Source organism: Falco rusticolus, chromosome 13 (assembly GCF_015220075.1).
Source record: "Falco rusticolus isolate bFalRus1 chromosome 13, bFalRus1.pri, whole genome shotgun sequence".
Lineage (NCBI taxonomy): Eukaryota > Metazoa > Chordata > Aves > Falconiformes > Falconidae > Falco > Falco rusticolus.
In genome coordinates, this window is record NC_051199.1 from 18,567,532 (window position 1) to 18,583,962 (window position 16,431).

General features: G+C 50.8%; 1 protein-coding gene across 6 annotated transcripts; it reads left to right on the forward strand.

Annotated features, from left to right (window-relative positions):
* Positions 1–319: 319 nt before the first annotated feature.
* TFRC (transferrin receptor) lies at positions 320–16,431 on the forward strand. Of its 6 annotated transcripts, none has more exons than XM_037406696.1 (19): positions 320–544; positions 2,497–2,567; positions 4,029–4,255; positions 4,861–5,086; positions 5,287–5,430; positions 6,113–6,209; positions 6,613–6,735; positions 7,935–8,030; positions 8,140–8,279; positions 8,689–8,858; positions 9,166–9,285; positions 9,913–9,998; positions 10,121–10,184; positions 10,442–10,509; positions 10,878–10,945; positions 11,344–11,425; positions 12,341–12,562; positions 13,038–13,178; positions 13,470–16,431. In XM_037406696.1, the coding sequence occupies exons 1-19, from the start codon at positions 335–337 to the stop codon at positions 13,710–13,712; spliced, it is 2,598 nt and encodes an 865-aa protein (XP_037262593.1). In that variant the 5' UTR covers positions 320–334; the 3' UTR covers positions 13,713–16,431. The 6 variants fall into 6 exon arrangements, with proteins under 6 accessions (XP_037262593.1, XP_037262594.1, XP_037262597.1 ...); XM_037406697.1 differs by lacking the exon at positions 320–544 and adding an exon at positions 800–882; XM_037406700.1 differs by lacking the exon at positions 320–544 and adding an exon at positions 800–882 and having other exon boundaries at positions 4,042–4,255.

The window sequence follows — 16,431 nt, forward strand, 5'->3', positions numbered from 1 at the left end:
CGTGAGTAGCCACAGAAACTGCTCTGCTGACATGGGCCACCCTTGTTTCTTGTGCCTGTGCACTACTGCAGTTGGCTGTCACGAAGGCCTGCCGCGCTTCTCATTGTGCAAATGAAACAGCAGCCTCGGGTAGCACAGCGTGAAGAAAAGGCAGCCTGGGTGCCCCTGCTCGCTCAGAGCCGAAAAGGCAGCCCCGAGCACAGCCGGCTCGCCGGGACCTGGGGATGCTGAGCACATCCCAAGCCAGCGCAAGTCCTGCCTCTGGTCCGCACCACCCAGGGAGGAAAGCACCTTCCCTGCTCTCTGCCCTCAAAGTGCTGAGCGGGTGGCACCGATGAACCTGCGACTGCTCCTTCTCGCCGCCGCCGGTGCCACGCGCGGTGCGGGGTCTGCTCCCGCCCCCCGCGGGGAAGGCGGCACCCGCAGCCGCCCCGCCAACCGGGTGCCACCGGCAAGCGGCTGCCCGCCCTCCCGGGGCACCCGAAGGCAACGTGAGAAGCTCGCGGCGGCCTTAGACACCGTCCCCGCGGCGGGAGCTGCTGCGGTAGGGCAGCACGGCAGCAACGGCGCGGCGCGCGCAGCGGGCGCAGCCACCCAAGGGCGCACGCCAGGGTGCCCGGGCCGGGCCCCGCCGGAGGGCGCGCAGGGGACAGCGGACAGAGGACAGGGGACAGGGACAGGCCGCCCCGCCGCCGCTGCGCAGCTCGGCAGCCAACCAGGGCCGGGCCGGGGGGCGGGCGGGCGGCCCCTCGGGTGCTGAGGGGGGGCTGAGGGGCCGGGCGTTTTCCTGCGGGGGGCGGGGCGGGGCGGGGCGGAAAGCCGGGAGGGAGGTTGCGCGCCGCTGCGGCTGCCGGTGCAGCGCTGGTGTCGCGGCGGGGCGAGGTAAGTCACAGGGGGCGGCCGGGGGGCGGCGGGCGGCCTGAGGCGGCGGAGCGGCGGGGCGCGGGGAGCGCGGGCCGCACCGGCGGCGCAGCGGCGGCAGCAGCAGCAGCAGGGGCAGCGGTAGGAGCAGCGGTAGGAGCAGCGGCAGCGGCAGCAGCTGGCGGTGCGCGCGCATGCAGGCAGGCACGCAGGCGGCGGAGGCTGCCGGGCCGCGTGCCGCGGCGGGCGGCAGGGCGCGCGTGCAGGGCGCGCGGCGGGGGCAGGCGCGCGCAGGGCTCCCGCGCAGGGCAGACGTGCCCGCGGCGCGCGGCGTATCGCCCGGCCCGCTTATCTGTCGGCCCGCAGCCGGGCCCGGCCCGCCGTACCGGGGGCCGCGATACCGGCGGGGGCCGCGCCTGGTTTATTTTTCTCCTGTACCGTGTTTCGGAGGGAATGGGAGCCGCTGGCCGCCTCCCGGGGCTGCTGGGCGGGAGGGAGGGGGGTCGTGCCCCGTGAGGCGCCCGGAGCGCGGGCTGGAGGAAGGGCCTGGGCCGCGAGGGGCCCCGCGGCCCCGGGGAGGCTCCCTGCCGGCTGTGACGCCCGCCGGCCCTGACGCTCGCCCTGCCCTAGCTGGCCTGGCCCCCGGGGGACCCTCGGTGCGCGCCATGCTGTGCCCGGCCTGCCGGGTGGGAGCCTGGGCGCGGGTGGCCGCGTGGAAAAGGCCGCGCAAAGCCTCCGGGGGTTCATCTATCTCCGTGTACTCTTGCCCTAAACAAAAGGTGAAATGAGCGGATGGCCACGGTTAACCCTTGATCTGCAAACAAAACCTGCTTCTGTGGCAGAGCTCCCAGGTGTAAAGCTAATCCACACGCATCTGAAGACCAGTTCAAAGAAATTTCCTAGCAGCTGTCGTTTGAGGGCACGCTCAAGTTACACGCTGCCAACCCAAACACCCGGCTCAACCCAAGCTGTCTAGTCACTAACCTACAAAGCTTTTTCAAGCATCTTTTCAGAAAGAAATGCTGAAGTAAATTGGTTGCAGTTTATGTTTTGGATAAGTTTGCTGTCTAGAGAAATCCTAAGTATAAAAGTTACTAAAATGCTTTTGGAGAGTTGTTCATGGCTATTCTGGGAGACTGGTCAAAATTGAAATTGCCTTCACAAAGCAGTAAAGAATATAGACATGTAGAAGGGACCTTGCATTTGGAAGTGTTTTAGCAGGGTTAGGGTTTGTGCTGGTTTGCCTTAGGGCATTGTGCTACTTCTGGCTGCTAATCAGACTCAGTTTTCCATCCAGATACATGATGTCCCTTTTCACAGTTGAGCACGTGCCTCTTGCAGCACTCTGAGTAGATAAGACCCTTGGCTGAAATTAGCTGTTTGAGACTATTCCTCATTTCTGCGCACACACACACGTGAGTCAGTTTGTTCATCAGAATTTATATTTGCAGTGGGAGTATGTGAACTTCTAGGCTGCGTTCAAGGTTGGTGTGGTTCACCAACATTGTGACTTTATGTAGAAGCATGCACGTAAAATCCATGGGCAAGCGTTGCAGTAGTGGTATTGACTGATCTTGGATATCTTACGCAGTGGCAGGGGAACAGCCTGACTTGACTTGTGTTGTGAACTTCTAGAGCTTTGATCGAGTTGGTGGACACCCTTCCAGAAGGCGATGGACCATGCCAGAGCAGCAATCTCTAACTTGGTAAGACACAGTTCCCCCTGTGCCCTTTGTCTCTTGGTGGGCTGGTGATACTGCAGAAGAAACATTCAACAGCATCCACGTCAGTATTGGAGAAGATGATGAATTCAAAGCAGCGTTAGGTGTTGCTGTGTACATTGTGAACCAGATGTCACTGTAGCTAGATAAGGAGGTGGCTTAACGATAACCTCACCAGCACTGAACCGCTTAACTGTTACAATGTCTTGGGTCTCTCAGGAAGCTGATAAGGAGGGGGGGTAAGCCTTGACCAGTGTTCCAGGAGGAAGTGCTGCTGAGGAAGCCGTTTAAATGCCTATTGGTACAATAAACATGTGCTCAGTTATGTTATTTTTGGGGTGGGAATTCACAAGTCCAGCCTCTGAATGCAAGCTTTGCTTTGAAAAAATGTGCAGGAGGAGGTAGCCCGCTGGTCCTAGAGAGCTTGTACTGTGAAATGACCCGAGGCTAGGACTGCAAATGTGATGGTTTGGTCTCTGAACAAGTATGGGGAATACATGGGGTTGAGGAGCCAAGCTGCCAAGCAGCTGAGCAGGGAGACTTCCAGGACAGATTGCAGTGTTGCCCTTTCTAGAATGTGAGCAGCCAGCTGTGTCATTGCAGGTAGCGTGGGCTAGAATGGAACTGCGTGTCTGAGATGACATTGGTTTAGTTTTGACCAACAAAGCTGACGTCTGGTCTCTTCACCTCGAGCCGCTGACTTGTGGTTTGAGAGTAAGCAGAGGACTGTGGATAAGCTGCTGAGATTGTAACCAGGCTTGAGTGTTTGCCACCAGCTGCTTCTCCAGTACAGTGGAGAGCGACTGCAGGACTGTTGCTCCCAAAACTATTCCTCTGGGCTGTTAGTTGAGGTAGCAGGATTCCCGTGGGTCATCTGTCTTCAGCCTGGCTGCTTTATAATACTCATCAACAGTGTAATTTAAGAGTAGCCTGGGGCAGTTTAATACAAGATTATCTAGATGCTGGATGAGAGTATTTATGTCAAAGTGGATGTGGCTCAAAGGCACAACCATGGAGGGGTTGCCTTCCCTTTCCTCTGTCCTGACCAAAGTTCCCTTCTGTGTGAGTTGTACCTGTTCAGGTCAGATCAGTGCACTCCTGATTAAGACTAGGAGTTTCTGCTTCTCAACGTTTCCATGGGGTCACATGGGAAATGCTGATGCCATTGACTGTGTCATATCTGTAACAGACTCCCAAGTTAGACTCTGACCAGTGTGGCTCTTGGCTTGTGCAGGGAAAACAGATGCTAAAATAGACTCTGAAGATCCTGAGCAGGTCTGGGTCTAGCTGTCTGTTCAGAGCAGGCAGCCTGACTTACTGACAGCCAAATGCTCAGGCCACACTGGAGCAATTTCAGGTGAACAAGCTGTATTTGGTTTGGAGCATAGGTACAGCTGGCTGCATGGACTGTGGGGTGGTGAGGCAAATGCTTCCATTACATGACAGTCTTTCAACACAGTTTGGTGGTGAGCCGATGTCATACACTCGCTTCAGCATTGCCCGGCAAACGGATGGAGACAACAGCCATGTGGAGATGAAGCTGTCTGCTGATGATGAGGAAGGAGCGGAAACTGGGAGACCAGAGCACCTGCATGCCAGCATGTCTCCTCCACGGAGGAGTGGCAAAAATCTCTTCTTCCTAGTCATTGCAGCTGTCCTGCTTCTTTTGATTGGTAAGGAAGGGTGGGAGGCAACTGCGTGAAGGGGATTCTGATACTGAGTGTATCTAAGGCTGTTAACATATGAATCTGTATTATTTCAGGAGATAATTTAAAGAGCCTGGATCCAGGCTACAGCTTCTGGTCACTAACTCTGTGTCTAGCTCAGACTTATGGTACAGAACTGCACAAAGAAGTGTGAAGCCTGGCAGTGGAATTGTGCCTTGGCTAAAGGGCGAACTGGTCCATGTGGCAAGTGTACTAGTTTTCCCTCTATTAATTCTTCCCACAACTCTAGAGAAGTGTTTTTAACATATCAGTAAAGCCTCTGGTGCTCGGCTTTCAAGGGTTTTAACGTTGCTACTGACCTCAAGTAAGCATTCCCCTTCCCAAAGTCCTTTGGTGGCACTCTGCCAAGCACAAGATCAGGTTTACAGTGTACCTTAAAACATGCCGGCTCAGGCAGAATGTCAGGCTGCATATTCCTGCTGTCCTTCTCAAAAATGGTGTGAGAGCAGACATGCATCTTAACCCTGAAGCTGCTTTGAGTGCACGTGTATGGTGTGGGGCTCGTCTAGTTGTCTTTCTGCAGCACAAAGAAATACCTGTTCTGTCTGTAGGGTTTCTGATCGGCTACTTGAGTTATCGCGGACGAATGCAGAAGGCTAGCAAGTGTCTGGATGGAAGTGGCAAGTGTGAGATGACTCCTACTGCATCTTACTTAGCGGGTGGTGATGATGAAACTGAGGAAGAAGAGGTTCCTGGACCACGTATTATTTACTGGCCTGATCTCAGAGCCCTGTTGACAGATAAGCTGTCAGCCAGACGTCTTGAAGATGGCTTGAGGTAACAGTTCCAGAAAGCTTAGCTATGAGAGAGGCACAGCCTGTGAGCAGAACTCAGGCTCCTTTGGAGAACAGGAGATGTTGTGGGGTGGCATGTGGTTGAATATGGGCTTAAATGGCTCATCCAACTTGGGTTTGCAGGCTGGAGCACTGCAGTGCAACCTGGTGCTGTAGCCTAAGCTGTACGTCTGTTACCTACAGGCAAAGAGTGAAAAAGTACTCTTTTGAAGCTGGCCAGAATGAAGATGAGAGGATTGCTAGATACATTCATGATGAGTTCACGAGCTTCCACTTGGATGAAGTGTGGAACGATGAGCACTATGTTAAGCTGCAGGTTAAAGGCAGGTATGTTGATGAAGAGATGCAGATCTCTTCCTTACAGCATGATTACCTGTAGTCTTGAGCAGACAAGACTGCTGATTTCTGCTGAAAGCAGTGCTAAAACTGTGAGCCGGTTAATAGCTGCTTCTCTCTCTTCTCAGGCTTTCTAAATCCAGAAGGTTTGGTAGCAGCCTGCTGGATGCTTTTTGCTAGGACAGCTGTTTCCTCAAGGCATGCTTAGAAAGTGGAGAGAAAACAAACTTGAGTAAAAACTTAGCCGAACAGCAGATTCCCTGTGTCTAGCATGGGTGACTGTCACCCAGACAGGCATTGCAGACCTGGCAGTGGCTCCTACAGTAGCTCAGGAGGGTATCAACAGGCATTGTGCTGGCACACAGCTCATACCCTCATGTCTTACTTGCCCCATCATGTCCAGGGAAAATAAATTTGCTTAGCCCCTCCTGTGGAGGGGACTAAGACTCGAAAGCAGAGATTCTTTCTGCTACTTGTCTTAGAAATTGGCCTTTGTTAATGTCTGTGAGCGACCCCAGAGACTCTTGCACAGAAGTGCTGGGATGAGTCTGCCTGTTTCAGGCTCTGCATTGACTTGATCAGAATTGCTAGGGCACAGACAGAAATATGCGAGCTAGTTAAATAGGGAGTTTATGTATAGAAGAACATAATGCTGTCTCTTTACATTTAACAGGAGCAACAACAAAGTGTCTATTGTGGAAAATGGTTTAGAAGAGGAACTGGAGAGTCCCGATGCATATGTGGCCTACAGCTTGAGTGACTCTGTTGTTGTAAGTAACTCCAAGAAGATCATGGAAAAAAAAGTGCTTGCACACTTACCAGGTGTCAGTCTCCAAAATATGTCCCTTCAGGATACAGAGTATGTAAAACCCTCCCCAGTTGGAGAGCTGGGCTGGGGAGGGTGAGGACTGTGGGGCAAGGAGTGGGCCCACATAGTGTTATTGCTTCTGCAAGATGCAGAAGTAACTGTTTAAACTTCTCTTCTGGGATCTAGACAGGAACCCTGACAGAAGTGCTGCTCCAACAGGCATGTTGCATGTGATCAGAGTTTACATTGCTGAGCTTGAACTCCCTAATGTTACCAGGAGTCGCTGTTACTGTGACTCTGTAGGCTGTTTGAAGTATCTTACTGACATAGGACTGCTGCATTTATACCCACTGTTTCTGTTCCAGGGCAAACCAGTCTATGTGAACTATGGACGGAAAGCTGATTTTCAGAAGATACAGAAGCTGGGTATTTCCCTGAATAAAACTATTACCATCTTTAGAGCTGGAAAAATAACGCTTGCTGAGAAGGTAAGCAGCCTGTGCCCCAAAGCCTGGGCAAACTTGCAGCTGGAAGCTATGCTTCCTCCTCTTCAAGGCACAGAGGCATGTCTTCGTTCAGGTCTGGTCTTGTTTGTTTGCACTAAGCCTCATCTGCAGGTCTGGACACCAGGACTGAACAGAGCTGGTTAGTGCTCATGGTGTCATTCTTCTTGGCCTCTGGCAGTCTTGCTGGGACAGCCAGACATCTGGAGTGATGTGGCCGGGAGGCAGCCTGGGGGCTACAGAGTGCAGAGCTGACTGGTGTTGGTGGATGCAGCAGCAGGGCTGCTAGAAGCAGAACAGCCTTGCCTCCCGAGCACCTCTTGCTGCTGCAGCCAGATACTTCCAAAGCTTGGCTGTAGTGTCTCACTTAGGCCCTTGCTGACTGTTCACTTGCACCAAGTGAAGGAGCTGTCACTGCATGCCCAGTCAGCTGCTTTGCGTGTTGCTGTGATGTTTCCTCTGTAGCAAGTAGAACTGAATAGCCAAGCAGCCTAAAGGATCAGAGTCCTGCATGCAAGCTTGTTCTAGGTCTGACCCAGAGCTACCCCTCAGATGGGGTGCTCCTGGGGAGGCCGGGCCGTAGGATTTCCTGTCAGACTCTGCCTGCCTGCATGCATCAGACACAGGCAGAACTGAAAAGTGCTCCAGCAAGGGGTGCTCACTGGTTCTCCAGTTCCCTTCCTACTTTTCAGACTGGTGCCTAGCCTTGCGAAGGGTGTTTGTACTGGTGGCATATCAGCGGCAGCTGAATTGTAGCTATGTTAAACAGGGTCCTCATTAGGCCGCTTTGCCTCTATTTTCCATGTGAAGATGAGCGTCCAGTGGCTGCTTATCTTGTCTTGAGACTAATGTAATCTTGGGAAAACAGATGGAGCATAATGAAAATTAAAGAACATCTTGTAAGCTGCTCTGAGGAGCAAGTATGAGCTGAAGGAATCATGGGGTGAGACACTGACCATGGACTGTCCTAACTGTTCAAAGGGGTGTTAGACCCAGTCTGCCTGCAGTAAAACCGAGCTGCTAGTATTCATCTTCCTTGTGTATTTATCACTATTGAGTAGCTGTTAAAACCTGTGGAGTTAGGCATTGAGGAGCACAACCCTTTGCCCCATTACTCCATGTACTTGCCTTAACCCCCTTTGCTTGCAGTGTAAATGTGCAGCTAATGTTCCTTTTTGCTTCAGGTTGAAAATGCCAAAGAGGCCGGAGCAGTTGGTGCCCTGATGTACCTGGACCCCTCCGAGTACAAGGACACAGATGATCTTGTCCCCTTTGGACATGTGAGTATGCAACTGGCTCCCCTGTTTGTTGTTCTCATGCACCTTTCACACAAAAAATGAAAATTGTTGGGCTCCTTTGAGACTTGAGGACTCCTCTTGCTTTTCACAGGCTCACCTTGGAACTGGGGATCCTTTCACCCCAGGCTTTCCTTCTTTCAACCACACCCAGTTCCCACCAGTGGAATCTTCTGGACTGCCTCGCATTGTTGTTCAGACTATCTCTAGCCAAGCAGTAGGCAAGCTGTTCAGGTAACACTTTCTCCTGCCTTGCAGGCTAGTCTGCTGTGGCACTCTTGCAGGAGTGAGGATGGTGTTGAGGTGCTGTGAGCCCAGGGAGCTCTCTCCTGGTCTCCCCTGTGTATGGCAGGGAGCGCTTACTGGAACTGGCTGGAGAAACGTCACTTGTATCCATGTCTCCTGTCTTAAAGACTGAACTTAATCTAGTATTGGATTCCTCTTGGCCTCTGCATCCTGCCTCTGCAAATAGTGATGCAGGACTGCAAGCTATTACCTGAGCAGGCCCTGAACAAGGCTGCGCCTGCAGTTGCAGGCTTGTTTTTTTCACAGGATAGCTGAACGAGGTCAGAGCTGAATAATGACTTCAAAGGATCTCTTTTTTTTTTTTTTTTTTTTCTTCTTTTTTTTTTTTTTCCCTCAGCAAAATGGATGGAGACAGTTGCTTTCTGGAGTGGAAAGCTGGGGTCCTGGGATGTAAGGTGACACTGAGCAGCACAAGCAACATGACAGTGAAAGTGGAAGTGAACAACGTTATGGTGGACAGGAGGATTCTGAACATCTTTGGCGTTATCAAGGGATATGAAGAACCAGGTAACAGCAACTGCCTTGTAGCTCGGTCTTGAGGGGAACCCTTCCTTTTCTGTGATCATCAGAATGTGACAGCTGCTCCCAGATAGAGACAACTACTTCCTCAGCAGAACCAAGACCCTTCCCTAAGGGTCAAGGAAAAAGCTGAACCATGCTGTCAGGGGAAGGCTAAATGAAAGCAAACAGTGTGCCAGATCCAGGGGTCAGACTCCATATTCTCTTCCTCATACAGAAGCTCAGAGCTGCTCTTCTGATAAGTGGTGTTTGCAACCTGAAGCTTGCAGCTCGAATCTTAATGTCTCATTTATAGATCGGTATGTTGTGATCGGAGCCCAGAGAGACTCCTGGGGCCCGGGAGCAGCCAAGGCTGGCGTTGGAACTGCTATGTTGCTGGAACTTGCCCGTGTGATTTCAGACATAGTGAAAAATGGTAAATATGTGTGTACAAAAGCATGGGGGTGGGAGGTGATGCAGGTTTAGCTCTTGTGTGTGTTAACATTGAAGAGCCCAGTTGCAAAATAATTCTTTGGGAAGGCATAGCGAGTCTGACAAAGCTTCCTGAGAAGCTATTAGTTGTCCAACACAGACAGCTTGTCTGCAGTGAGCGCTTGCTTCCAAGGGACTGTCTGCTTTTATCTGGTATGGCTTGAATGCAAGAATGCCCTTGGATAATATACAGTGCAAACCTTAAACTTGAGCTGTCTATTGGACAGCTGGGCCTGGAGGTGGGAAAATGCTGAAGTGGCTGACCAGCTGGAGTGGTGGGAGTTGCATGGTGGCACTTAGTGTGAGTGCTCTTGTCTCTAGGGTTAATTTTGGGCTCAGGCAGCTAACCAAAAAAGGGGGAAAATACAGACAGCATGGTTTTCCTACACCGTTCTGCAGCGTGGGAGAGGAAGGGTATGGTGTCCGTGCAGCCACTAGTGTGCATGTTTGTGTGCAGCAGCTGGAATGCTTCAGCTGTGTTGAGGAGCAGGCAGTTCATCAACCCAGGCCCTCAGTGCTAATCTACATCTCTGTGGGGGAAGGGCAGGCATCTCAGACTCTCTCTTTACAGATGGCTACAAACCAAGACGCAGCATCATCTTTGCTAGCTGGAGTGCTGGAGACTATGGAGCTGTGGGTGCTACTGAATGGCTGGAGGTACTGTTTCTTTGATAAGACTTCTGCGTGATGACTGCGGGGTTGTGATTTCCTGTTCTGTGGATTAAACATCCTGGTGTTTTAGTGCTACTCCTGACCTTGAAATACTTGTTTTGTTCTAGGGGTACTCTGCCACGCTGCATGCGAAAGCCTTCACTTACATTAACTTGGATGCTGCAGTCCTAGGTAACCTGCTGCTCTAAGTTTCTTGAAACTGAGTGGGACTGGAATAGCTTGACAGACATCCCTTAACCTGGGGTTGATGCTGCTGTTTGGCTGAAGCCTGGAGGCAGCTCTGCTAGGTCTCAGTAGACTGTCCTGTGTCAGTTGAAGATCCTTTGTCAACAAGCTGAAGATCAGTTGTTGCTCAGTCACAGGGCTGAGCAGCTCCAGCAGTAGTGGTTAATTGTGCCAGCATGTCAAACACCCTTTCGTTTTTGCAGGCTTCAGCCACATGAAGATTTCTGCCAGCCCATTGCTGTACACATTGCTGGAGAGAACTATGAAGGGGGTGAGTTGAAAGGTCTTGGGCTAGTCAAGGTGACTATAGTCGTAAGGAGGAGCTGAAAGCAGCCAGAGCTGTGCAGGGTCACTTTCCCCAGCTAACACCTTCTGAGGAGAAAGGGCTGAGCTACTCTGGAGGGCCCTGTCTGAAGTCAGCTGGGCTCTGGGAATTGCAGTTCATGCATGCATAATCTAAAGTCAGCAAATGCCACAGTTCAGTGGGAGGTGAATGGCTGTCCTGCGTGAACCATGCCTGTGTGAAGAAAGGTCAGGGGAGCACCTGACTCTGGCATCTGCACAGCAATGCAAGCTCCAGGATGGACCTGGAAGCCCAAGCAGAGGTCAGAACAAGTGCAGTGACTGTCATCTCTGCAGGTGAAGGACCCAACAAAGGATTCGGGAAGCCTGTATGACAGAGTTGGCTCTGACTGGGTAAAAACAGTGTAAGTATTGTCATCCTGCTCCTTGGGGAAGCATATATCCATAAAGGCACGAACTAACTAGCTTCTGCTGTTTTTGCTGGGGTGTCATACCGTTGTCTGGGGTGGGCTGTACCTGCTGCAATGGGGTCAAACAAGTGTCAACACTAAAACAATAGCTGTGCTCAGTGCTGCCCTCAGCTGCCTGTAGGCAGCCCAGACACCTTTTTGTAGGGCAAAACAGCCTTGTACAAAGGCCACTGGCCAGAAAGAAATGGATGAGCAGGTGGGACTCCTTACCAGAGCCAGTCTTGTCTGGACAGAGTAGTCCATTTGGCTCAGAGCTTCAATGCTAGAGCTTCTAGCTTTTCTCCTGGGATGTCCAAACTGGCTGGTAACTTCTCAAAACTTGTCTTTTGCAGTGTTCCCCTTGGTCTGGATAATGCAGCATTCCCTTTCCTGGCCTACTCGGGAATCCCAGTGGTTTCCTTTGGTTTCTGCAATGTAAGTATTATCTGCCTGCCTGGTGTGCTCCTTTTGTGGAAGGTGCTGTAAGGACATCTGCTCTCCAGGATGGCAGAGCACAAGGTGCTGGTCCCGAGCTCATTGTTTGTGCAAGAGCCTCTCAGGGGGAAGGCGATGCAATCTCAACCTGGTGGCTGTGGCAGTGCTTGCTGTGAAGACTGCTCATGGGGCATGGTTGGCCTACAGTCTCTATTCCAGAGTCCTGAACACTTGTGTTTTGTTAGGAGAGAGGGCACTTGCTTTTATGGAAGCTCAGGTGTCAATGATTTAGAAGCTAAAAGCACTAAGATGATGTCAAGCTGTTGCTGCTTTGGTGAAAGACTACTACAGCCTGCTGGTCAGCAAGCAAAGTGCATTGGGGAAGCAGTACCGTTGGCCAGAGCAAGTTCTAACTCACACTGTTCAGGTCTGCTGCTGCAGCTTGAGGCTGGCAGAAACTGCATCAGCCAAGCAGCCCGCTCTATTACTGCATGTGTGTAGCTGGGAGCCTTTGCTAACAGGTTTCTCTGCTTATGAATTGCTTGGATTTTGGTAGCGTCAGACTTTTTTCCACAAAAATCCTGGAGTTATCCTGCCAAGAAGGGTTGGAGGGTACTGCCAGCACATACCAGACTGGGTGCTGGGGTTTGCCCGCCTGCACTTCTGCAGTGAACTCTGAGGCGGGGCAAAAGTCTGTGTATCTTTGAGTCCAATAAACTAGCAGAGCATCCAGCTGATAGCTGGAGACTGTGAGGGATGAGATGCAGGAGCTCCGTTCCCTGTGCTTTGAAGTTTTGCCGTTAAAGTCTCACTACTTAGCAACACAAGGAGATGAGATGTGGTGGAAGTAGCAAGCAGACTGTAGGGAGGCGAAATATCCTAGCTGATGAAGCACTCTTGCCTTCTTTCTTGCAGAAAGATAAGGAATATGCTTTCTTGGGCACTACTGAGGACACCGTGGAGAACCTGAAGAAGATTGACAAGTTGTCTGCTCTTATGCGTGCTGCTGCAGAAGTTGCTGGACAAATAGCTCTCAGGCTGACCCATGATCATGAGCTCTTCCTGGACTTCGAGAGATACGGTGAAGAATTGCTAGCATTCCAGGAGAAAATTTTGCACTACAATCAGGAAGTGAAGGTAAGAAAAGGGCTCTGAGTGCACTGAATTCCTGTAGGCTGTCATGGGGCTGTGTGTTAATAAGGCTCTGCTGCCAGTGGATACAACAGGGCAGACATCTTCCTCTTTTGGGCACAAACGTGTAGCAATGTGTGACCTGAATCAGTGTTCCTTATAGAGCAGTGCAGGCAGATTTAGCTAATCCGGCAGTGGTGAGCTCTTGAAATGGATGTGGATGGTTTCTTGTCTGGTTATCATTCACAGCAGAGTGCAGCTTTGCATCTCATTTGCACCTCTGCTGAAAGCCCACAAGAAACTGTGGGTGGGGAGAGACGTCACTGAGCTCAGTGACCTCAGAAGAGCCTGCCAGGAACTTGCTCTGCTACTTGATTAAACTGGCAAAAAAAAAACCAACCCAAAAAAACCCGCTTGCTCTTGGTGAGAGAGCAGCAGCAAAAGAAGAAAATCAGGTTTGCTAACGGATTCTCCCTCACAGGCACTGGGGCTGACCTTGAACTGGCTGTTTTTCGCCCGTGGTGACTTTCAGCGAGCTACAGATGCACTGAGAAGAGACATCGCAAACAGCGACAGGGAAGACAGGGTTGTCCGCAGAGCCCTGAATGACAGGATCATGAAGGTGGGTAGCTACAACTGGTTTTCCATCCTTCATAAAGGAAGGGAGTGCTGGCTGGGATCGGCCTCTTTCTTAGAAGCCGTGGGCACTGTGCAGACCGGCATCTCTTCCACTTGTTTAGTGTCAACGGGACCAACTTTTGCACTTGCTATCGGGAGAGGGTCTGGCCATTGCAGAGCTGCTGGAGGAAAGGACTTAGTGGGGATCAGAATTTGGGAGCTCATGATGGGACAGATTAGGAAAGAAAACCTTGGGAGGTGAGAGTATAACTCTAAATTTGCACCTCTACTCCAGGTGGAGTATGACTTCCTCTCCCCATACGTCTCACCACAGCGTGCTCCCTTCCGCCATATCTTCTTTGGCAAAGGCTCCCACACCCTGCAGAGTCTGCTGGAAAACCTGCAGCTGCTGACAGTCGGCAGGGACAGCGTGGATGTGAATGAGCTGCAACAGCAGTTGGCCCTAGCAACCTGGACCATTAAAGGGGCTGCCAATGCCTTAGTTGGTGATATCTGGGATATAGACAATGAATTCTAGACATGGGGAAACACCTGGTTAAGGTACAGGATTAGGGAAACCCACTCCCTAACATGGCATTATGTTTCTATAGATTATCTGGCAACCAATCTTTTTTGACCAAAGTTGAACATAAAATTTAAATCTGACATTGACAAATTCACAGGAGGCAGTTATAAAGCAGGTACTAAGATTACCATGAAATCTCCTATGATCAGGCTCCCACCTGACCACAGTCCAAACCAGTCACGTACAGCTGCTTGTGGGGCTTGCTCTCCAGCATATTTGAAAACTAATAGTTCAGGTGACCCCTGAACTGGTACCTTGAGTGGGGAGGTACCTCACCTATTTAGGTTTTTAATCGTTGGCCCCCTAAACCTAGTGACAAAACAGGCAATGGATTCCTCTTAATGCTTGCAACAAGGATCCATTCTGTGGCAGGGAGCTGCAGAGACCAACCTGCAGTTCAAAAATACAACAACCTAGTAAAAGCCCGCAAGTGCTGGATTATCAGCAAGCTCTGAAGTGCCTGGCCTGCCTTTACTCAACAGCAGGGTCCCAATGACATCTTGGAAGCTTGCTCCTGCCGAAGCAGGTCTCAATACCCAGGGAAAATGACCCAAAGATTATCTAATTCCCCATTTATATCCTTAGCTGGCACCTCAGCCAGTCCTGCAGCATTGAGAAATGGCCCTAGACTGGCACTTCAGACCTTGTTGCTCTGGGGCCTTTTGGGAAAATGAGTCTCTTGCTGGCCAAACCCTGTTTGACTGATGTCGTTTTGCAGGATGGCTCTTATTTGGCACTGAGATATTTATTTGTTTATTTATTTATCAGTGACAGTGTTCACTATAAATGGTGTGTTTTTTTTATAGAAGATAATTATCGGAAGCAGTGCCTTCCATAATTATGACAGTTATACTGTCGTTTTTGAATAAAGCAGCATCTGCTATTACAATCAAACATGATACTGGAACTTTGCATTTAAAATAATTTGAACAGGCCCCTCAAAAAAAGTTTTGGAAAACTATCAATTAAGCTTTCTGTGGCAAAAAAACACCCCTCTGGAAGAAACTTGAAGGTGTAAACCTGGTAGCAAGTCTCCGGGTTGCACTCCAAAGTGGTCCTTGAAATGCTGAAAACCTGGGTGGAAACTCAAATATGAGAAATTTGGCTTCCTTGCGGTGTCCATGCCCCTCTGTGGGCTTTAGACTCCGTCTTCACCCCCCTTTCTAGATGCCGTGTGCTTGTGTGGGTAGCACAGCTTCCTTCCTCCGGTGGAGGGGCCTGCTGTGTAGCCCTAGCTCTGCCCACGGCAGCACTGACAAACTTCTTTTACCTCAGCTGAGGCATTTTTTTGAATGGCAGCTTCCTGCAAACTTCCAGTACCTAATGTATCTTGAAACCTAACTGACATTATCGGGGGCAGTGTCTTCCATAATGTGTAAAGAACCAGGTAGTTTTTGCCTACCACAGTGTTATATCGGAGGCAGTGACCTCCATATGTTGCACTATGGGTGTACGTAATTATCGGGGACAGTGTTTCCCATAATTGTTCTATGCTTATCATGCAAGGTCATCTGCGAAGCTTGATGGTTAGTATCTAACATGGATCAGTTTCCTGCAGTCCTATTTTTTCACTCTCCTGTGGCGATGCAAATACAAACTTCGGTCTGTTATGTACTTCCCTAGATTCTACCTTCTCTAGGCTGAACTGTTTCAAATAGCTGTGCTGTCTTGAAGTGGCTTCCTGCCTCCAGTCACGGGACTGGTGCTTGAATGTTTATAGAAACTAGGCTAATTAGACTGTGTGCTCTGTGATTTAGTAAACTTCCTTCAAATCAGTTACAAAGACTTGGGCAATTAAAGGTGAATGTAGGGCCTGGGGCCGACAGCTGTCTGGAGGGCTCTGGTCATTACTCTGGTGTGTGTGCATACTAAAGAGCCTGGCCTGCTTTGGCACTGAAGTGATGCTGGTGTGCATGCATGGGAAGCTGCTTGCTCCCCAGGTCTCACTGGAAACTCCAGTCTGGCCTCCAGGGTGTTGTGTGGAAGGGTGGAAATCAGTGGCACCTTTCTCACGTTGCCCCTCTGCTCTTTGACCTGAAGCTGAACAGTGCTGCTGTGTGACACCTGCTAAACTGTACTGCCTTTTCCCAAAAAGCAGCTAGCTGGCTGTCACCAGCCCTGTGCTCTGCAACCAGTTTGATGTGATGTTAAAACCTAAACCAAGCGAGTGACCTAAGCCCCAGCAGTAGTCCTGGAGGGAAAGAACACTGTTCATCTGGAGCAGAGACCTGGGCCTCCCCAAGGAGCAGGCAAGGACGAGCCCCCCAGCCCCGTTACTGAGCTCAGTACTCACCAACTTGGAGGGTTGGATTTTCCTTATGTCCAGGCTTGTGCAGCTCCTTGCACTTCCTTAACTACCCTGCTGTCTGAGGCATGTGTACAACCCCGCCTGTGTTGGTTTGCTAGTGACACTCCTCTGGGTGGCATTTAAGAGCTGCTGTCTGGGACTTCTCACTGTAGTTAGTGTTTGCATGTATCCTGATGTCAGACTTAATCTTGCGCTTTATAGCCAGCAGAGAAAGATCCAGCCTGTCTTATGGCTAAGCATTGCAACTGTGACTACTGGGATGTCGGGCTGTGTTGCTGTGTGCTGGCATGTGGCTGGTATGGGGTGCTAAACCCCGTTGCTGGATTACCTGCTGTCTGCTTGAATAAAGTTTTGAAGCGTGAA

Bases quoted from the DNA above. Each gene is read 5' to 3' on its own strand.
- TFRC (XM_037406696.1), top strand. From the start codon at position 335: ATGAACCTGCGACTGCTCCTTCTCGCCGCCGCCGGTGCCACGCGCGGT. The intron at 4,256-4,860 runs GTAAGGAAGGGT...TTCTGTCTGTAG, and splicing joins TGTCCTGCTTCTTTTGATTG to GGTTTCTGATCGGCTACTTG. The intron at 6,736-7,934 runs GTAAGCAGCCTG...TTTTTGCTTCAG, and splicing joins AAATAACGCTTGCTGAGAAG to GTTGAAAATGCCAAAGAGGC.